General features: G+C 42.3%; 1 protein-coding gene across 2 annotated transcripts in view; it reads right to left on the bottom strand.

Moving 5' to 3' along the window:
- MOGAT2 (monoacylglycerol O-acyltransferase 2) overlaps window positions 1–22,577 on the bottom strand; it is a 477,687-nt gene that overhangs the window by 41,501 nt on the left and 413,609 nt on the right. For both annotated transcript variants that reach the window (XM_069203876.1, XM_069203875.1), the window contains one exon: window positions 5,936–6,140. In XM_069203876.1, the coding sequence (XP_069059977.1) occupies window positions 5,936–6,140 (205 nt within the window). The remainder of the gene's footprint in view (window positions 1–5,935; window positions 6,141–22,577) is intronic.

Below are 22,577 nucleotides of genomic sequence, written 5' to 3'. Positions count from 1 at the left end.
TTTTGCTCCGAATTTGCATTAAAAAATGGTGCAATTTCGGTGCAAATGGGCCTTAAATATGTCCCTCCGTTTGCCTTTATTCACCTCACTTTTGCATGAGGCCACATCCAGAAATATTCACACTCTGGTCCACAACTCTAAACATATGATGGCAAAAAACTGCAGCACTGGTAGATTTTCCACATTCTTAACCTTATAGTGCTCATTTGCCTTTCGGCTAGTCTCGATATATTCAAATACCACACACACAGACATTCTAAGTGGGCTTGACATGTGGGAAATGCTTATTTTATGCGACTTAGTCTAATTTATGTCTGCACAATGCTTTTTGAATTATGACTCTCCAAGATTAGTAATGGGTAGTGAAAATCAGAAGTGCGCTTGGCAAATCCACGCATCAGGTGAAAATGGGCAATATAGGACCATATGTACTAATATAAGGAATATTGATTTCCTAATAGCGATTATCTCCAAATTGCTACTAGGAAATCAGTATACATAATGTATCAAACATTTTATATCTAAATAGTGATTCCTAGTAAGTCGCAAATTGACCTACCTCATGAATATTAATGATGTTGGTCACAATTTGCGACCCATTACAAATGCCACCATCATAGGCATGGTGGCCTGCTTGAGTTAGCAGACCACAATTGCTTTTTAATAAAGCAATCATTTTTTTTTAATGCTGCTCGTTTACCTTGAAGGAAAATGGGATGTGTTTCAAAAAAGGAAATGAAAAGTTTAAGTTTCATCTTTTATGAACAGGCAGTGGTCCCTTGGGTGACACCCTGCCCTTAAAAATATAATTTTAAGGGGACCCTTTCCCTTTTGTGAATGGGTTAACACCACTTTTAAACTAGTTGTAAAGTATTACTGTTTTGCAACCAGAATTTGGTCACAAAACAGTAATACATACCATACCAATTCTGCATTTGGAAGGGGCAATTAGGTATTTGGAAGGGACGCCCCTTACAAGTACCAAATCAGTATTTGATGGCAAACCCAAATGGTGATTTAGTAACAAGTTAACAATTTGGTGGTTGAAGGCTGAAATGGTCTAGATTGCTCCCATTAGTAGGAGTGCTTGCATATGGCCGACCTCCTTCTGGAGTGGATTAGTGATTAAAAAAACATAGACCATAATGCAACCTGGGTAATTACCAGTGGCTGACATTCAAGCGTGCCACCCATCACTTTTTAGTTTTTCTATCTGAGAGGCCCCAAGTGTGACAAATATGATAAGACATGTGTTCAAGTCTTCACTATTGGATTCATACTGCGCTTCACTGATGAGCCCCAAAAAACGTAAACCAGTGCAGTGGAGCTGGAACAATTTTTAGAGTGGGGGTGCTTCCATTTGCGACCAATTACAAATCACCACGATCATAGGCATGGCAACGTGCTTGTGTCAGCAGACCACAATGGCTGTGATTGTTTTTTAATAAAGCATGAATTTTTTAAAATGCAGCCTGTTTTCCTTGAAATAAAATGGGATGCATTTCAAACAAGCATTTGCAATGCAACGGGTCGCACATTTGCTCGAGTTAGAGCTATTAGCGTTGTAAACTCCTAACCGGACTTTTCTTGCCACATAAATCAAAAGAAAAAAAGAGTGTGATTGCGCTATGTAAACAGCAGCGCAATCACGCTGAAATTGAAAACCAAAAAACCAAGCCCGATCGCGTTATGTAAAACCTACCGCGATCATGCTGTGTAGAAAATAAAAAGATAAAGTAGTCCGGAAACCATGCTAAAACATTAAGCCTCGCATGTTTTCAGTAGTTGGCAAGTGCACTCGAGGAGGGCTAAACAGCGGAAAAGGCATGCCATATGCATGCCTTTCACTTATTAAATCAAGCGGGTTTTAAAAGGCAAGCCCAAAACCAATGAAAGTGACAGGTGTGACATGTGCGTAGTTAAAAGCCCAAAGAGAGATTACAACAGGGATGGAGCGCTTGTGCACTTGCCCCTAAAAAGGAAATGAAATGTTTGTTTCATTTTTTTTTTTTTTTGTGTTGTAATTTTTTATTATTGTTATTTCGTATCACTAATCATGTACATAAAGCAAACAAAATCCCCCTTTTTTGGGAGTATACAATCTTTTCAGTCTACAATCATTGTTTGTTTCATTTTTTATGAGCAGGCAGTGGTCCATTGGGCAACACCCTGCCCTTAAAAATGTTTTTTTAAGCGGACCCCTTCCCTTTTGTGAATGGGTTAACACCACTTTTAAACTTTTAAACTGCCATCATTGTAACATTCCTGAACTCATGGGGATTCTGAAACATCCACGCATCACACAAAGTATAAGTGTTGCAAATGAGCATGCCCATACTGCAAGAGAGTGGTAAGGGTGCATTTTGGAGCACAATGTCACAAATATATTACTAGATCATCCTGTGGTAGTGCACTGTCATTTACAGACAGCACATTTCCCACCAGAATAATCACTACATTTGTACAGACATACAGTTTTACTGACGAAACTGTATAGCGCACAAACAATAATGTGTGGGAAGTTTTAGAGAATATTTATAATTTGAGCAAATCTGTTTTTCCACCACACTTCAGAATTCATTTGTGCTTTCCTAACTGAACTGCTTATTTATTTTGAAATATTTTTACAGTTTGTTCATAGGTATTTAAATGTTGGTGTGTGCTAGAAAAACAACATCCTACAGTCTTTCTTTTCACATTGGCTCGCTTTACAAAATCTCCTCCCTTTGCAGTCGGAGAAAGAAAAGTAAACACCAACCTTAATGTAGAAAGAACAATCAGTAATTTGTAAGAAGACTACTCGGACATTTGACCTCTACCTCAGAACACACACAGCAAATCTGACAAGACAAAAACAACATTTAAAGCCCTCTTTAATGCTCATTCTTCTTCAGAACTCCAGCATGGTTATTCTGAGGATGCTGCAGCACCCCTCCACCCCTACTTTCACTGTGTATGAGCCAGTTTGGAATTGTTGAATTTCCCTCAAAAGGGGATCTAACCTGGTAGTTCTGGCAAGCCTGTTCCTACTAGAGAAAGACCAAGTCTTATTTGCACAGGGCTGGTCTTTGAAGTGACAAGATGACAAAAATGATGGATTTTAATGCAGCCTAGGACAGTTACAAATGGTTGAGCTTAATCCAAGCTTTCCATTCATAGCCTTTGATATATTGAATGCTCCCCAGTCATCATTAGTAGGCATCTCAATCATAGAATGTGCACGAAAAACCCAAGCCACTCTGAAGTGGAGGAAATATGGTCTGGGGACTAGGTGGAGAGATGTGGTTAAAGTGCTATGCGGAAGGCATGCATTTCAGCAGCTAATTGGAGGAGGTGTGATTTACATGCTAAGTAGATGTGATGTGGTCTAGGGGTCCAATAAGGGCGATGTAATTAATGCTTTAAGTGAATAGGATGTAGACTAAGGTATATGTGGAAATTACAATACATTGTTTACGTTAGACTGGTTTTATTTTTGTAATCAGCTGCTATTCTGTGAAAGTGTTGTTATTGCTTTCCTTGCACAACATTTCACTGTGTACCCCTGCCCAAGGCTGCACAAGGACTGTACGTGATAATCTATCTAGTATTGCAGCCGTAAGAGTGCACAGCCAGCAGTGACATTCAGACACATGATCACGCCAGGCCTGTCTCTCAGAACACAACATGTTTTATTATGAAAACATCACAAAAGACAAAGAAGGTTTAGACAGGTCATTTCAAGCGAAGAATCCGTCCTATGCTGTATCCCATTTCATTGCACTTTGCTGACCTTAGCCCTGTCTCCAGAGCCAACTGAGGAGATAGAGAGGCGACCCCTGCTTTTCAGGAATAGAGGCAGGTGTTCCTTCCATGGACTGAGTACGAACAGAGAAAAAGGCTAACACTGCCCTGCTGTCGCATAGAAGCTAGCAAGTGTGGGTAGGAATTTTTAGGCACATGTTTACTCCAGTATGCTGGGATTGTTTACCTGCTTTTCACTCTTGATAACAATTCTGATTGTGCTATGTTTCACCTCCTAATAATCGCAGCTCATGCATTTTATCATTGATTCCAGTCTTTTCAATAAATGCATTGAAAACTGTTCTGCATCGCTTTGTTTGCCTATGTGTGTGTGAGACCTGTGCTAATGAGGGAAAAGGGCAGGATCCGCCAACCACAACTTTCCTGAAGAGTTACAGAGTGTCATGCGTCAGGTTGCCACAATCACCATTACATCTAGGTTTTGGTGAGGTCCTGCTAGCTAGCCAAAAGGGCTAGCTACCAGACGGTGTGGGATTGACTCAGTCCCCCACATGCGGTGGTGCTGCCAGCCGAAACCAGACGTTTTGTCCCTATGGCAAGAGTCTTATGACAAATTGAATCAAAATACAAATATATTTACAACAAATGACATGCTGGAAAAGTGACAGTGTAGTTTTACAGTAGAAGGCCCACATTCATACAATGTCATTAACCAGAAGAGCTCTTGTATTAGAAATAGTAACAGCCCTAAGATGTAATGGGATGATGGTGCAAAAATGCATACAAATAGAATACAATACCTACTACCATAAGGTAAAAGGAAATCACAAGGGACATCAGTGTTCTGTGACATAATAAAGGAACCCATCCTTTGCCTGCATTCTTCTGCAAGGTCACTAAACTCCTCCACATCATGTGATATCCTTGCAGAGTAATGTCGGGGTATATTATCTTGTATATTATCCTGCATATAGCATTTTCTTTCCACAAAGCCCTGCAATGACTTGCAATGCCGTACCTATCTCCTTGAATATTTACCTACATGTTGTTTTATATGATTAAGTGTGTAAATGGAATAATATGGTCATTTTCCTCGCAAAATCGCAAATTCACAGACAAACCTCCCAGCTGCTCGATTTAGGCATAAACCTTTTGTAGAAATAGCATAGAAAGGGATTGCAGCTCACTTAAAATGAGACCAAAAAAAATATATAGTGGGGCATAAAATGACCAGTATAGGGCATGCAGTTACAACACAAAGACTTCATTAAGTTCCTGATTTAGAGTTTGGCTGATGGTTTACTCCGTCACAAATGTGACGCATATCCCATCTGCGTATTACGATTTCCATTGGAAATAATGGAATCGTAATATGATGGACGGGATATCCATCACATTTGTGATGGAGTAACTCCCTTCGCCAAACTCTAAGTCAGGCTCAAAGCCTTTAAGACCAAACAGCATGTTATTCATGCAAAGGGACCTTAAGCTTACCTCTGTAGGAATTCTGCATCCTTAACAGACCTCCTTCTCTACATTAACTTCTGGAAAGTTCCAAAATGGCAACCCATGGGAAAGGGTCACAATAACAAAAGATATGGCACACACATTGAGAAACTGACATCTGCCGAAGCTTTCCTCAACACAGGGTACTTCCGCCTGCTCCCACTCTGCCCAGAAACAGTTACTCGCTCAGTTTCCACTCTGGGAAATGGTACCGACCAGCAATGGGAGAGGTACATTTCCTTGCTGATGGCAAAAAAGAAAGAACGCTCTTTGCTGTTCCCATATCTATGAGGTTCACAAGGCCTCACAATATGCATACTGCAAACTAAAATGACAATTCCAACGTGCAATGTACTTGGATGTAATGTGTGGTTGGTTTTCTCCCTCACAAAGGCTGCCTTTTTTTCTCTACGTAGATTTTTCTGTGGAGGAAACCTTTGACACAACAGGCTCCTCATTTGGTATGTAAGCTAAGAAGAACATCTTTTCTTTTAATTCAGTGATTTATTTGACGTTACTGTTTCCTGCCTCATTTTCTTCTCATTGTGAATCATCTTTCTCAGCTCTGTATTCTTAATGAAATTCAATGGATATGACAAAGGTAGATGTCTCCAAAAACCATCAGTGTGTCCTTAATGGCTTTTTATTTACTTCAGTAGTGATCATGGTGTGCACTAGTATTTACCTCCTGCCATGGCGTAATCCCTGAAGAAAGGTACTCTGAACCAAAGAGGCAACATCAGCATGTAAGGTGTCATCCCTGGGTAGAGCTCATAAAAGCCGGTTGCCTCTGTGCAGAAGTTGACGAAAGCACCGGCCACGAGTACCCCATGGGGGTGGAAACCGAGTATATAATTCTGGTTGGGGTTCAAGTCTGCTGTCTTGATCAACTGTGAAAAGACAAAATTAAGGATATCAGTAAGGATATCAGAAATATTCATTATATCAAATCTTTGACATTCTATTCCCATTCTTTTACAAAAGGTGTTTTCTCATTTTTAGATATTATTTCCTTCAATATAATTTAGTCCACTACAGTCAACCTTTGTATTTTTTCCTCCTTCTTTCAATTATTAGCTTGAGACTTTTTCTATTACCTCGTAGCACAGCTGAGAGGAGCACCTCTCTCTCATCTAATGGTATTGACCATTAGAGAGTATCTTTCTGCCTGCAATAGAGAGTTTGCATTGAACTGCATGAGGGACTATTTTGCAACTACAGACCTCTCTCTGATCTTCATGCTGCTTGTTTCCACTCCCGCATTCCCCTCTTGCGTCTGCTCCTGTTGGTCTCCAGCCTTTCTCTTTTCTGTGAGTCTCACTCTTACATTCCTTCCACCTAGAACCCTCTTGTTCCACCCTCCCAACCTTCTCTCTTTGTCGTGCGTTTCCTCTTCTTTATCTCGACCACCACCCAAACGTGTTCCTTCCTCATTCCGCCCCTTTGTTAACCTCTGTACAGTTCCTCACTCCTTGCAGCTTCTCATTGGTGCCACTGGTGCATACCTAGCAAAGACTGACTACCTTGACATGGCCTTTTCCTTCAATACAGCCCTCTGTTTGCTTGCATGGCAAATGAAGGAGTGATTATAATGGAGCCTGCATTATAGTCATTCCTCGCTTGCATAGAAACTAAGGAAGGCGTCATTGCCATAAAAATAGAACATTATCGAAGTCAAGGGAGACTTCAGTATTTAATGTCTCTCATTTCTCACATTTGTCTGCTTTAATGTACGTGAGCAACATGTGTCACAACCTTAAACCCAGACCTATTGTCTTTTAAAATGCTTGTTCTCACAGTTACCACCATTGTGAACGTAAATCTTTGCCAATGCTTGTTCTGTGCTTACAGGTGTGTACACATGCATTTGTACTTGATTTTACAGTTCATTCCCTACAGCTGTACAGTTCAGTAGCTATTTCATCCATCTCAGTGTTAATGATCGTAGTTCAATTGAAAGCATGAAAGCAAATCTAGTGACAATAGCATCTGAACTTCATATTGCCTAGAAAGTTCAACAGGCATAGGTCAACTATTTCTGCCATCTGCAGGATCAACTGGCTCCATGGTTCTGCGATCTGTGTGTATTGGGGTTTAGGTTCAACCATGGTGAGCAATGTACCAAGAGCAGAGTACCTGTGCAAGCTACAGGTTGCAGCATTACTCCTTTTAGGAGAATTGAAGTGGTTAGAGCCTTTGACACAAATATATGCGCATAAAATACACGTCAAATGTTTTGACCCAAAATTATTCTGAGTGTTAATACACCGCTTACACAGCGTTGTAAGTAACTTACAGGTCTCAGGTGTAAACTGCAGTAAAAGAGCTCATGCATTTGCTGAACAGATCCATGTGCAATCAGCCGGTGCTTGTGCGGAACACCACAGTCACCTAAATCCACTGGGACTCGCCATTTGCCTGTTGATTTATCAACAATGTGTACAAGAAAGATAAACAAAAGCTAAACATGCTCATTTCAGTCAGTGCACACTGTTAACTCCTCTTTGGAGAAAGCTTCTTTTTCAAGGTAACTACCTGAAAATAAATATGTAATGTACACAAATACATAATGGGTAACGTGTAACATGGCTGTATATTGTTATCTTCTGGTGACATTTACAAAGCACTTGACATGCATATGGTGAGTCCCCGTCTGTCTAACCCATAACACATGCCAGCAGACCACCTGCAGAAGGGTTCCACGACAAACAGGCACCAGCACTCCAGGAGTTGTTGCAACAAAAATGGATTTATTTCCACAAACATAGATGTGGATGTGACAGAGCCTCCTGCCTCCTATTTTTTCTGACCTCTTTCTGTTGGCTTTTTGAACTCTGGGCACTTTACCGCTGGTAACCGGTGCTAAAGTGCATATACTCTCTGTGTAAATTGTATGGATGCTTGGTTTATCCATGATTGGCATATTTGATTTACTGGTAAGTCCCTAGTAAAGTGCACTAGAGGTGCCCAGGGCCTGTAAATCAAATGCTACTAGTGGTCCTGCAGCACTGGTTGTGCCACCCACATTAGTAGCTCTGTAATCATGTCTCAGACCCGCCACTGCCGTGTCTGTGGGTGCAGTTTTAACTGTAAATTTGACTTGGCAAGTGTACACACTTGCCAGGCCTATATCTTCCTTTTTCTTACATATAAGACACCCCTAAGGTAGGCCCTAGCTAGACCCAAGGGCAGGGTGCATTGTATGGTTAAGGTTGGACATATAGGGGGTTATTCTAACTTTGGAGGAGTGTTAATCCGTCCCAAAAGTGACGGTAAAGTGATGGATATACCACCAGCCGTATTACGAGTTCCATAGGATATAATGGACTCGTAATACGGCTGGTGGTAAATCCGTCACTTTTCCGTCACTTTTGGGACGGATTAACACCTCCTCCAAAGTTAGAATAACCCCCATAGTAATGTGTTTTATGTGTCCTGACAGTGAAATACTGCTAAATTCGTTTTTCACTGCTGCAAGGCCTGTCCCTCTCATAGGTTGACATGGGAGCTGCCTTTAAATATGATTAAAGTGTGGATTCCCTTTGGGAGCGGATAGACATGTGGAGTTTGGGGTCTCTGAGCTCGCAATTTAAAAATACATCTTTTAGTAAAGTTGATTTTAAGATTGTGTGTTTGAAAATACCACTTTTAGAAAGTGAGCATTTTCTTGCTTAAACCATTTCTGTGACTCTGCCTGTTTGTGGATTACCTGTCTGGGTCAGTTTGACAGTTGGGCTGGTTGCACCTCACACTAGACAGTGACACAAAGGGAGCTGGGGTGTAGTCTGCATTTCCTGATGAGTCATCTGTGCTGGGGGAGGGGAGGAGTGGTCACTCACAACTGAAAGGGCTGTGCCTGCCCACACACAATGCAGACTCCAAACCCCTGGTGTGTGTCTGGGGCCTGGCCTGGGCAAGGCAGGATTTCATAAACAAGAGAGACTTTGCTTTGAAGTAGGCCTACTTCAAAGGGCAAAATTGGTATAAGAAGGGCACCCAAAACCACAGACTTTAGAACACTTCTGGAAACCAAGAGGAACCTCTGCCGGAGAAGAGCTGAAGAGCTGAGGAAAAAGAGCTGCCCTGCCTGTGACTGTGCTTTGTGGAGCTATCCTGCAGTTGCTGCTCCTTCCTGTGCTCGAGGACAAAGACTGGACTTTGTGTGCCTTCCTTCTTGTGAAGAACTCTCCAAGATCTTGCCTCCTGTTGTTTGAAGTCTCAGGGACAGCAAAGACTTCTCTCTGCCAGCACCTGGAGCCTCTGCTGAGACTCCTACTCTGCCAAGTGGTGCCCATCCAGTTCCTGGGGCCCTAAAAGAAGAAGCTGGCAGGACAAGAGTGAGAAATCAACGCACAGACCGCCGTGTGGGGAAAAGATTGATGCATCTCCGAGACACGGCTTAAAAATCGACGTGCCTCCGGCTTCGCGTATTAAATCGATGCTCGTCTGCAGTGCAGCTGGGAGATCGACGCATGCAGCTAGAAAACAACGCGCAGCATCGCTGACGGAGGCTGGTGAGATCGCAACCTGCGCTGGGTGGTTTTCGGATCATTGTGCGGCAGGATTTCTGACGAAAACATCGCTGGGTGTGTAAAAACGACGCAAGGCCTGCCCGGACCGAGAGTGCTGTTCGGATCGACACATCGCTCTCCTGCGGAGAGAAGAAACTATGCACACCGACCCAACTGAAGGAGAAACGATGCAAAGTCTCACTCGTGAGTGATATCGACGCATTGCAAGGCCTTTTTGACGCACACTCACCCGTGCGGGGTTATTTTTTGATGCACCCAGGTACATTTTCACACTAACACTGTTAGCGTTGTGTTTAAAACTACATGAAGACTCTTTTTGTTTTTTAATTGATACCTTAACTTGTGTATTGTGGATTTTTGTCATTTTGGTCTTGTTTTGTTTAGATAAATATTTTCTATTTTTTTAATCCTGTGTTGTGTCATTTTGTAGTGTTTTCATTAGGTTACTGTGTGTGTTGGTACAAATACTTAACACCTAGCACTCTGAAGTTAAGCCGGCCTGCTCGTGCCAAGCTACCAAGGAGTGTGCGGGGGTTAGCTGAGGGTGATTCTCTTTCACCCGGACTAGAGTGAGGGTCCTTGCTTGGACAGGGGGTAACCTGATTGCCAACCAAAGACCCCATTTCTAACATTTACGATTACAGGTTTAATTCACAAAGGCATTCATGGGTATGTGGAGTAGTAATCCTGCTCCCCTCACTCATAAATGCCTTTGCGAATTGGCCCTGTTAAATCCAACTCAAAAATTGTTTTCCATGCCTATGTGAATCTTATATGTGCGGAAAGTGACAACTGCACATGTAAACTTCAGGTCCGGATTTGTAGATGGACACATGTGGCTTATGATTGTGAAACAAATCACCTAAATTGCACAGTGGGGAGGGAGGGTATGCCATTGTTCCCAGGGGTCTGTCAGGGATTGAGCAATATAAATGGTGTGCATACACACAAAGTCGTGACTATGAATGTGCACAAACCTTTGCAGTGTATTTACGACATAGATCAGCGCTTACGGTAACCAGGTGTAAGTGCTACCAGCAGTATACAAAGTGTAGGAATTCCCCATGCATTTTTAATGGAACTTGTGTTCCATGTGTAAACATTAGAACTCTAATTTTGCTAAGTAGACCTAGCACTGTTCCTTGCAGATACACCACAGCACGGTCCAATCTGCTGACCTAGGGTTAAGGTAAACTACCATACGCAGGCAAAATTTAATCTGACTGGAAAGGTGGCTCAGGAATTTACCACTTTCTGCTGACATCTGCAGTAAGCTCATGCTTTTGAGTCTTAATCTTGCTACTGTAGACAGCATTCAGTGCTTTCAAGGCCAGTAGGCTGTGCGCCATAAAATTGGGTATCAGTAAGATCTGTTTTTTAAAACCACTTAAAATGGCCAAAGTGGAGCAGAAAGAGCTATATAAAAAGTTATTATAATGAGTAGTAAACCTGTAGTTTTTCTTTACACCAGGCCGACTGTGGGGGTGTGGATTGGCCATCTACAACCAAAATCACAACCTTCAGGGACTTATGACCTTTTGTGAATGTAAATTCTAGCCTCTTAGATGGACTGAGATAGAAAATGGACAGTGGCTTCTAGGAAAGTTTTGTTTTGCTTAACCTAGCAGATGCAGCTGCAAATCACTGCTCTACCGACTTAATCAAACAGTGAATATTTACGTGTCACCTAAGATACCAGTAAACAGATTTAATAGCCCATTAAACTAAGTCAATAGCTCTCGGTTGACAATGAGCACCACATGCTCACATGGAATTCCAGATCTCCACCCATAAAGCATGGCACGCTGCAGTGATGGACCTGGCATTTCTTAGACACTACAACCAATGCCTTATCCAGCAGAGGAGTATATAATGGGGCATCCCAAGTCAGTAACACTAATTTTATCCATGAGCATCGATATTTTAAGTTACAATCAGATTTTACAAAGTACCCACAAGTTTTGAAAAGTATCTAGTCATCACTTGGGGTGTCCATTGGTAGGGGTTGGTATCCCTAGCTTTCCCCTTTCCCTTTGGTACGCCATTACTGCTCCTGAGATGATTGTGCCCTAGGGTCATGAATGCAGAGGTATGGAACAGTAAACAAACAGGTTCCTCTTCTTGCCATCTCCAATACCCCGAGGGAGCTTCTGTGCACTTGAACTAAAATGTGCATTAACATTAGTTACTACAAACTTGAATTCGCATGTATAGACTGTCATAGAGCTATTGCTATTAAAACAAAATCATTATGGCCCTCATTACAACTTTGACGGGCAGCAGAGGCCGCCCGCCAAAGTTGCGCCGCAGGAATACCGCACCGCCGTCTGAAGACCGCGGCCGGCATTCCAAGTTTTCCCCTGGGCTGGCGGGCGGCCGCCGAAAGGCCGCCCGCCAGCCCAGGGGAAAACGACCTTCCCACCATGAAGCCGGCTCGTAATCGAGCCGGCGGAGTGGGAAGGTGCGACGGGTGCTACTGCACCCGTCGCGTATTTCACTGTCTGCTATGCAGACAGTGAAATACAAGCGGGGCCCTCTTACGGGGGCCCCTGCAGTGCCCATGCCATTGGCATGAGCAGTGCAGGGGCCCCCAGGGGCCCCGAGACTCCCCCTCCCGCCATCCGGTTCCCGGCGGGAGAACCGCCAGGAACTGGATGGCGGGAGGGGGAGTCGGAATCCCCAAGCCGGCGCAGCAAGCTGCGCCGGCTTGGAGGATTCCTTGGGGGCAGCGGGAAACCGGCGGGAGACCGCCGGTTTCCCTTCTCTGACCGCGGCTAAGCCGCCGCGGTCAGAATGCCCCGCGGGGCACCGCCGGCCTGTCGGCGGTGCCACCGCGTCCCGCGGCCCTGGCGGTTACAAACCGCCAGGGTCGTAATGAGGGCCTATGTGTTTTTCTGGCTTAGGCTAACTAGACCTTAGTTAAGCCTTGACGTCATCATGTTGAAAATGGATACTGCACCATTCTGTGTTTATATTTCTCGCCTGACACTACATGGAGCAAGATGTGGTTTGTTTATTTCTGTATGACACTGTTCTCGAAAAGCTCGCTAGAGGAAGACTTTTGTTACCTTCAACAAGATCTTTCCTGCTTACACACTGTGGCCCATATTTATACTTTTTTAGCGCCGCATTTGCGTCATTTTTTGATGCAAAGTCGGCGCAAACTTACAAAATGCAATTGTATTTAGTAAATCTGCACCGATTTTGCGTCAAAAAGCGGCGCAAATGCGGCGCTAAAAAAGTATAAATATGAGCCTATATTTCATTCATTCACAGTGGTTGTCTGTTGTTTATGTAGCTAGTTTGTTCCATCACCTATGGATAGTATTAGATCAGAAAGGGACAATCAATATTCATGTAGTGGGATTTGTTGGAGCAATGATCATATCCTGATGATTCTGAATTTCAATAATGTCTATGCAGGAACACAGCATATAAACCTTTGAACTTGGGGGTGAGCCAGACCATTTGGAGACCTTTTGCGAGCTGAAGGATGCTGTCAGTTTTTTGACTGATTTTGCTCCGCAAACCTAACATGCCTCTGTTTTTTTTTACCTTTATCATTATTATTCTTTATTTGATAGTCTTCATGGCAAATGACTTCTTGTAATTCAGTGAGTTTACTGCTGCATCTGCATTTTATTATGTCTGTATTATGCATTTACATTTTTTAATCATGGTTTTCTAACTTATGATCTTGAACAACCTTTTTGAGTCCATCTTTTCTTATTGGCTGTACTTTGAAATGCTGCTTTGCATCTTGTCTCTACGGAAACATTGCCTGATAGACTTTGACGGTAACACCATCCTGCTCCACTCAATGTTTGGTCATTCCACTATCATGCAGTTTTCCTGGGGCCATGTGCGCCCACAACCCCCAGCAACAAGTAGAGGGCTTTTGAGGGCAATTCCTTTGGACTCACAGTTATTAAATATCACTTCTGCTGCCCTTGACATGTTGCTGAATGCCTATGAAATGTATTTAATGACTGCACCCCCAGTCAGGGAGACAGCTTCCAAACATCTCAAAACGGAAGAAGCAATGCCTGGAAACAAGGAGGTAGGGCAGTACCACCAGCTTCCGACGCAACCTTGCAGGAGTGCCTGCATTGGATCAAGCCCTAGTATGTTGTTCTAGTAACTCAGCTAAGGTGACGCAGGGCTGAACATTGGCTATTATACATTGAGTATTTGACTTTAAGCCTCTAAAATGGAGTCAGTAAAGTTGTTGTGGGGCTAGGAGCCCATCTCCCATCAGCTCTCGCGTAAGAGGTTTTGGGTTGTGCACCCCTGTTCTCGCTCCTACATATTGGGGGTTATTACAACTTTGGAGGAGGTGTTAATCCGTCCCAAAAGTGACGGTAACGTGACGGATATACCACCAGCCGTATTACGAGTTCCATAGGATATAATGGACTCGTAATACGGCTGGTGGTTTATCCGTCACTTTAACAGGATTAACACCTCCTCCAAAGTTGTAATAACCCCCATTGTGTCAGAGGTTTGGGAGTGCAAAGAAAGACTCACATGATTCACCTCACCCCCTACTCCTGTGTCTGCGTACTGAGCCAAGGGCTTGGGGGTACCAGGTAAGACTGGCAAGCTTTGTCACTCGCTTTGTTGTGGGTGAGTACACATTTCATTACCCAGGTACAGTGGACGCTGCTAGACGTCATGGCAGAAGAGATAGTTGATATCTTGCAAAGTCTCACAGGAGTTGGAACAGTCCCAGTGGCCATAATAGGGATAAACAAACAACACTCTTTCCTCTATCTCTATTATTTCCTGGATGCAGCGGAGCGGTCATAGTTTTGAAGTTCTGGAGGAACAATTGCTGATCTGGAAATAGTGCCATGATCAACAATTGGATGAAAAGACAAGAAAAACACTGCTCTTCTAGATCTGGTAGGGCCTTTGCATATTTAAGGATTAGGGTGCTAACAAAATTCAGTGGGTGTGCAGAAATTGATTGGGATTAAGTCATTCTTGAGGAGCCCCATTTGAAAAAAACATGTGCAGTTTAGAAACACCGAATTCAGACATAATATAGCGTTTTGGACCACTGCTGAGGACTATACCAGTTGATAAAGGCTGCTCCAATGACAAAATGCTTTATTAAAATAATGCACAATGATTATGTTTAAAAATGAAGTGTGTTTAATGCCAAATTTCTAGTAGGTAATACTTAAATGTAAAGGCCTGTAACACAAAAAGGAAATATGGACTCTTAACTTAGACTAAATGATGGTGCCATGTTAAATAGAAAATACATTAATCTTAAAAGGCCTCTTTTTCACATGGAAGAGTTGTTGTGCAAGATGTTTTTCTTCTTTTTGCTGCAGATGTTAGCATTTCGGAAGCTGCTGTTTGTTAGATAGTGAATAGACACTTGTTTTGTATTAGAAGACTGATAGCACGCTAAGATGGGGAGTACTCGTGTTCCTAGGATGGTGCTGAAATCTTATTGGTCAACATGAAGAAGAAAGTAAATAATGTTGCAACACACACAGAATTTGTGTACTTATATAAGTTTGTGTTCTTAGACTAGAGCAAGACCTAATTTGTTTTGTTGAACTGAGAGCAGCAACCACCTTTTTCAGACTCTCTGAGAGGAGACTCTTAATTGAGTTTCTTAACTTTTCTACATGAGGGGTTTTAGCTTGTTCCTTGGTCCGCTATTATTTTAGCTGAGAATACTTTCCAGCTTATTATACTAAAGCTTCAACCTTATGCTTTGATATTCTCATACAAGAAATCTCCATGGGTATCTGAATTTACACTTTTTTCTTCTTACCTTTAATTTTGATTTAACTTGGAATAGGGAGTTCCTTTGTGGAACAAGCTTGTTGCATTGTGCTTGTATTGACTGCATTATTGACTAATTTATAGATTTACATTATTATCAAATATCAATTGATTATATTATCCCTTCATGATGATACTTGGAAAATAGTACAGTATTACAAGATGAAATACTAAAAGCTTTGAAAATAAAACCTGTTAACTTACACTAACTTTCCTTTCTGACTGAGGTAAAAGATTTAACAATTGCTATTGCTTTATGTTGATTATGGCGCCTTACTACTCTATCGATATCAACAATCATATCAACCTGTCAGCAGGGTTTTGAATTCATGATTATTCTAGATGACTGAGGTGGACGGAAATCCTGCACTACAACAAGACCCTGAACCCCAGTTATCCATCCGAGCCATAGGCAAGGGTCTATAAAAAGGGAGAGGGCCTTTAACAACCGGTATAGCCCTAGACATTCCACCCACTGAGGGTAAGATGTTCTAAATTAAAAGGGAGAAACAGAAAAAGTGTTTGAGGAGTTTCAACACTCTGTCCATCATTTTATTTTGTGATATTGCCTTGTGCGCTCTAAGTGGCTAGGGTATGCCCAGACATGGGGCCCTTGCTTGCTGCTCCACTGGATTCAAGCTGGCCTGGCTGATGAAGGGTGATACCCTGAAACCGGTCCCAGGATGCTTGAATCCTGTCCAGGGAGGACCTGGCTTGGCAGTTCAGGCTGGAATGCTCCCATTGGGAGCAGGGTCAAGACTGATTTGCATATAGCTGGGTCCGAACTGAGGTGACGTGGCAACAATGTATTAAACCTAGATCTGTGACTGGGGGTGAGTGTTTGAACAGTTTCAACACTCCGTCCATCATTTTATTTTGTGATATTGCCTGAAACAGAAAGACAAACGTTGGAATTTTGGAGCACAATCCCTAGAGCCACTCCATTTTCCTAAATGGAGCTGTCATCATTCCAATGTTCTGATTTTATTTGACATCCTTCTTGCTTTGCAAAGTTATTCACAAAGGGGAAGATATTTGCATAATTGTGGAGTTAGCATTTTAATGATTGGGATTAAGAAGTGCTAAAAATGATCTGTGCATTGAGAAAAAATGTTTGGCATGAAAATTTCAATGACTGGTGACTATTATGAGAACAAAAACTATTGCTATTCTAAGAAAGAGGCTAAGAGCGACTAGAGGAACAACCAGCAAGAATATTGTAAGACCAGCTTGAATCTCAAATTTAAATACATTCTCAATAGTGCGCGAAGTGCGCTGTAAATACTGAGTGGACTTCCCTTCTAAGTGAAGGAGGCTTAGACAACTATCATGAACTAACACAAAATAACATGTGTACAATTGACTCCGCTACAGTTTTGTGTAACTGCATAACTTTATTTTACTCTATGATTAAGCCTGTGAAATCTTCACTGTTTAGGAGTTTGTTTGTTTTTCGAAAACAGTTTGGTGAGGAGCCACCTAAAACATGGCAAATATTCCCCACAATTAGTGCCTTCAGAGGAGACACTGTCCAGGGGCTCCTCTGAAGGCACAGAGATCACTGCAGGGCTAGGAGAGATCCCAAAATATGCCTTGCAGTAGACCAGCCAGGGTGGTGGGGGAAAGAACTTTGCCATCCTGGCAGACTGCAGGTAGCCCACCAAAGTCTAAATCAGGCCCAGAGTGCTATGGACTGTCTGCCATTAATATGACTTAATGCGCTACATGTGAGTGTCACCAGAATACAAAAAAAGGGTGCTGATGCAAGGTGTGTGAGGTGGCGGGCCTGCTTGTGGATTGCCAGGTAGCTGGGGACAGATATAAGATACAAGAACACCTAATTGAAATGACATTTCACAGTTTTGCATATACCTTCCAACGCAGTTTAACTTTTTATGCAATTGAGCAGCCTGGGATCATAAGTGAAATCATTTTGTTCAGATATTTGGTTGTCTGTTACTCTGAGTGGGTGTGCAAAACTAGCAGTAGAGCAACTTATTTAAAAAGAGGATGAAGTGTTGTTCTTGACAGGGAAACAGTAGCCCCTGTTGTATGACAGCTTCTGTCAACAGTATGCACATTCTGTCAATCATTGAAAGAAACTCAGTGTTAATGATTACATGCCTGTGCTCTGTAGATAGACACAACGGTGGGGCAATGCTCTGAGAGTGCAATACCAAAAAACAGGAAGATTATATTGTCATGCTTGGCTCATCCAGGACACCATCATACACAACCCTGGGCTGTAAGCCCAGTATTTACTGCTGACATTATAAGAGTACAAAACAAGCTTTGAAGCCATAGATTGGGCAGACACGACTATGCAGCTTTCCCTGGTTCTGCAGAGAACGCAAAGGGGATGCAAGAAATGCTCTGCTTTACTTGCCACATGTATGTGCAGACCTGTGGCAGGCAGTGGGTTTCTGTCAAGAGCGCCACTGCTATCAATAACTTACAGCAGACACCAAGGCACATATTTATACTTTTTTAGCGCCGCATTTGCGTCATTTTTTGACGCAAAAGCAGTGCAAACTTACAAGATACAATTATGGCCCATATTTATAGTTTTTTAGCGCCGCATTTGTGTCACATTTTGCCACAAAAGTGGCCCAAACTTACAAAATACAATTGTATTTTGTAAGTTTGCGCCGCTTTTGCATCAAAAAGCGGCACAAATGCAGCGCTAAAAAACTATAAATATGGGCCTATATTTTGCAAGTTTGCGTTGTTTTTCCATCAAAAAATGACGCTAATCCGGAGCTAAAAAAGTAAAAATATGGGCCCAGGTTGGCAGAGAGAAGAAAGGTCCTGCGGTTAGTAAGGGAGTGAAAGGACTCAGGCCCATATTTATACTTTTTTAGCGCCGCACTTGCTAAATTTTTTGACACAAAAGTGGCGCAAACTTACAAAATACAATTAGATTTTGTAAGTTTGCGCCACTTTTGCATCAAAAAATGACGCAAATGCGACGCTAAAAAAGTATAAATATGGGCCTCAACTTATTATTTTTGCGTTTGTGGAGGGGAAGGTGTTACAAATGGTAGTACATTGTGTATTTTTTTTTAGTACTTTGGTGGCAGGGCGTCAAGACACCAGTTGTTCATTTATTTAAAATAATTCAATTAGGAGAAATATTTACTCAAAAAGAGAGAGAGGAATCAGGACGTGTGTTACTATTTTTTCAAATGTTTTATGAAAAGGGTTGGCCACAAGGAGGTTGGTCAAAGCCATGGTTATGGTTATATTCGCAATGAGTTAATTATCTGTTTGAGTATGCAATTACAAGCAGCGCTCACTCTTATTTTTGTATTTTCGTTTTAGAAGAAGCTTTACTGGCACGTGAAAGACCGCTCATATTTGCACATAAGTAATAAATGCCAACACCAAAAAAAACAAAGAAGCATTATCTGAAACAAAAATATCAATTAAGGAAAAAAGTCTATTATAACTTATAATAATGGCACAAAAAACGGCAATATGGCTTTATATGTAAACAAACATGGATGAATGATAATAACTAAGAGGGTAGCTATGTGAGTAAACGGTTCTTGCTGAGAATGTAGCTACCCTAGTCTTCCCCAGAGGATGTCGTGGAAGAGCTGAAAGAAGCTTTATGGTTTTAGCACCTAAATCTGTCCTAAAGGTCAAAGTCGATTATTTCCTGTTTAAGTGCACTGTTCTCTTAAAGAAGCTGTTGTGCAAACAGAGCAGAGCTCTTCTGAGAGAGCGTATACAGCCATGGTTTCAGTCTTTCCATTCTGTAATGCTGCTTTTCTTACAGTACACGTAGGACTACAAGTCCCATAATGCACAGGTATAATGAGTGGATGAGCTCCCAAGGCCCGGCTTGAGGCAACGTGTGATCTGCGGCAAACCTGTTGGGGAGCTGAGGGTTTCCTACCTTTCTGATTTATGTATCAAAACGAAAGGAGACATGAGAGGCGTCTCCTACAGTTTAATTTTCAGTAGGACGCGCATTTACCCAGTTTGGCGCAGTTGGACTCTGCTGATGGCTCCCGCCCTGGACGAGGAGCTGAAACACGTTCCATGTTCTATTCCCCTAAATCTGTCTAAAGAGTAAAGTCCAGTCTCTCCTGTTTATGTGCAGCGGTCCCTTGAAGAAGCTGACGTGCAAACGCGGCCAGGGCTCTTCCAAGAAACCCCGAGAAATCCGAAGAGGGGAGAGGATGAAAGGAGAGCTGTGGAAAAAAGGAAGACAGAGTGGTAAAGTTAATGCAGGAAAATAAGTGGAAAATGGATAGGAGAAGGAAAAGAGAGGTGGAAATGTGAAGGAGAGAGAGAGAGAGTGCCAGAGGAAGGGAGAAAAGAAGGCAGAGTTTAGACTCTGGAGAGAAAGACACAGGAGTGAGATGGACAGGGATACTGTCTAAAGAGCGCAGAAAAGCTGACGAGTTTGATTGATGTAAAGAGTAATTTTGTTGAACCTGCAGATTGGCTGATTGAAACCCTGGGGCCCATATTTATACTTTTTTAGCGCCGCATTTGCGTCATTTTTTGACGCAAAAGCGCAAACTTACAAAATACAATTATATTTTGTAAATTTGCACCGATTTTGCGTCAAAAAACGACGCAAATGCGGCGCTAAAAAGTATGTTTGCGCTGCTTTTGCGTCAAAAAATGACGCAAATGCGGCGCTAAAAAAGTATAAATATGGGCCTGAGTATCATAGTTAAAGATAGCGCCTTACCAATAGTGGCTTTTCCAGGAACTGGACGTGTTGTAGGTTTGCTGAAATATTAAATCCTCATTAAAGTTCTGACCTAGAGGTAATGCTAGCCGTGTTACTAATTCCATGTATTGTAAACGTTATTATTAAAAACAGAAAGTGGTGTAATGTGCTCATATGTTGCATGTCTGATGTGATGTGATTGTGATGTATTGTCTAGAGACGCTGTGTGGGGCAGATGACAGAGGAGGGAGGCTGCCCGAACACTTTATAGTACAAACCTAGCAGCCAGGGGCAGATTACACAATATGAACTGCACTGGTGAAAAAACAGTGTAAATTCTTTCGCACCTGGTTTACGGAATTTACAGCAGTGCATGTTGGGATTGTCTCCTGAGGACATTGGTAGCACTAAAAAGCCGCCTCTTTCAAAGCACACAGCTTTCTTTTAAGTTTATTTTCTGAACTGTACTAAAATAGTTTTCTTAGTTTAATGAAGAAGCAAACAAAGTCAGGACCAATAAAAGAGTAATTGGCTCAACATGCAAGGCAGTGGTGATTTGTAGTTTATTTTCTGATTAAACACGGCCACCGTAGGCGTGAGCACGAAAGAGAGATGCAAAAGGAAAAAGAAGTTCACTCGCGGTCAAACATATCGGCAGACATGCAATCATCCATGTAACAGGGTCGAGGGTCAAGGTGGTAACAAAACTGCCCCAGGGAGGGACACATGTAAAACATTTACCAATGATAAAGGATTTAGAGCACATGATCCAATGATAGTGATGGGCGGGACGTGGGCGTGGTTAAAAGCCCGCATAGATACCAAGAGGTCAAAAAAGAAGCGCTTGCACCATGCTATGCTCAACCTACAGAACAGTACTGGCCATCAAAGATCCAAGCAGAAATGAAGTCACATTGAAAACACAAAAACCCCACTGACGATAACTTAGGTCTATTGGTACTGTTTCAAACAGTACACATTTCACAAAACAAATTGTGACACGTTTAAATACATGACATTCAGTCAGCACAAGATTTAGGAAACAGAGTGTTACATGTAAATAAACACATTTCTACATGCTTTCTGTCCAGACGCTCATATCGTTAAAATACAATTTCACTATGAATTTCCTGTGCAGACATTCATTACTAATGTAATTTTTCCACCAAAAAGCCACATTACAGGAATTCATTTCTTGCATATCCCACTTCATTTTTCTTGTACCATTCGATCTGCATTTATCGTGGTGAAGGAACCTTCGCATTATAGACAATGGCAACATTGGCTTGTCTCAACGGGCTACAGCCGTCACCCTTGAAAAAGTTACATTTTATTTTCTATGGAAATATACAGAGATCAGCAGGATTAGCAGATAGAAAGGACTTCACAATATTTTTCTGTTTTACGTGGAAAGAAACTCATGCACATTTAATTGTGGTGCATGTTTAGAGGCCTGCAGTCAGTAACTGCAACATGATGTCACTTGTATTTTTGTTTTTTTAATTAGCTTTCTCACTGGTGCTTCTGCAGCTGTTGCATCCTTGAGAACTGTTCCTGTGGCCACACTGCAGACACCTCCAGATGTTCATGGCAGGACATGGACCAGACAAAGCCAAAGAAGGAAGGTAGAGTCTGTAGAATCACCAATCTACAACTGATCCCTGTGCTGGTGCTCAAGTAATGACAACCTGTGTCAAACATCAGCACCATAGTAAATGAAATACAAGCTGACCTTGAGCAACACATGGGCTGTGGAACAGCCATCTCAGCATCACTGAGCTGCAATCTGTCCTGCACCCTAATGGCTCATATCTCGCCACAGTGCCAGCGTCCCATGGTCTGCCACTAGCTGCATTTTCACACACCCTGCAGAAGGTTCAAGCATATCTAGTGCACAAAATGCACCAGTAAATGCAATTTCTGGGGACACCAGCCTCTATTCAATGTAGTTGTCGGGCCCGTTGAGTTGATGCCAGCTGACAGTACCTGAAGCTTGGGGAGCCTCAGGAATGGACTGAATAAAGCGCTCCACTACCCTGGTGAGAAAGCAAAGGCTATCCCAGGATATAAAGCAAAGGATGGGATTCCCCAACTAGGTGTGTTGAAAGAGTTAGCACTGACGTCAAGAAGCTGAAATGACACAGGGAAGAAATCAATAATCTGTTTAAGAATAATGCACAATTGAGCATCTTTCACCACCTCATCTGCGGCGTCCCCCAAGGATCCTCCCTCAGCCCCACGTTGTTCAACGTCTACATGGCCCCCCTCGCTCAACTGGCCCGCCAACATCATCTCAGCAT

The sequence above is a fragment of the Pleurodeles waltl genome, chromosome 8 (assembly GCF_031143425.1).
Source record: "Pleurodeles waltl isolate 20211129_DDA chromosome 8, aPleWal1.hap1.20221129, whole genome shotgun sequence".
Taxonomy (NCBI): domain Eukaryota; kingdom Metazoa; phylum Chordata; class Amphibia; order Caudata; family Salamandridae; genus Pleurodeles; species Pleurodeles waltl.
The sequence above is the reverse complement of the archived record's forward strand: the minus strand, read 5'-3'. Positions and strand labels throughout refer to the sequence as shown.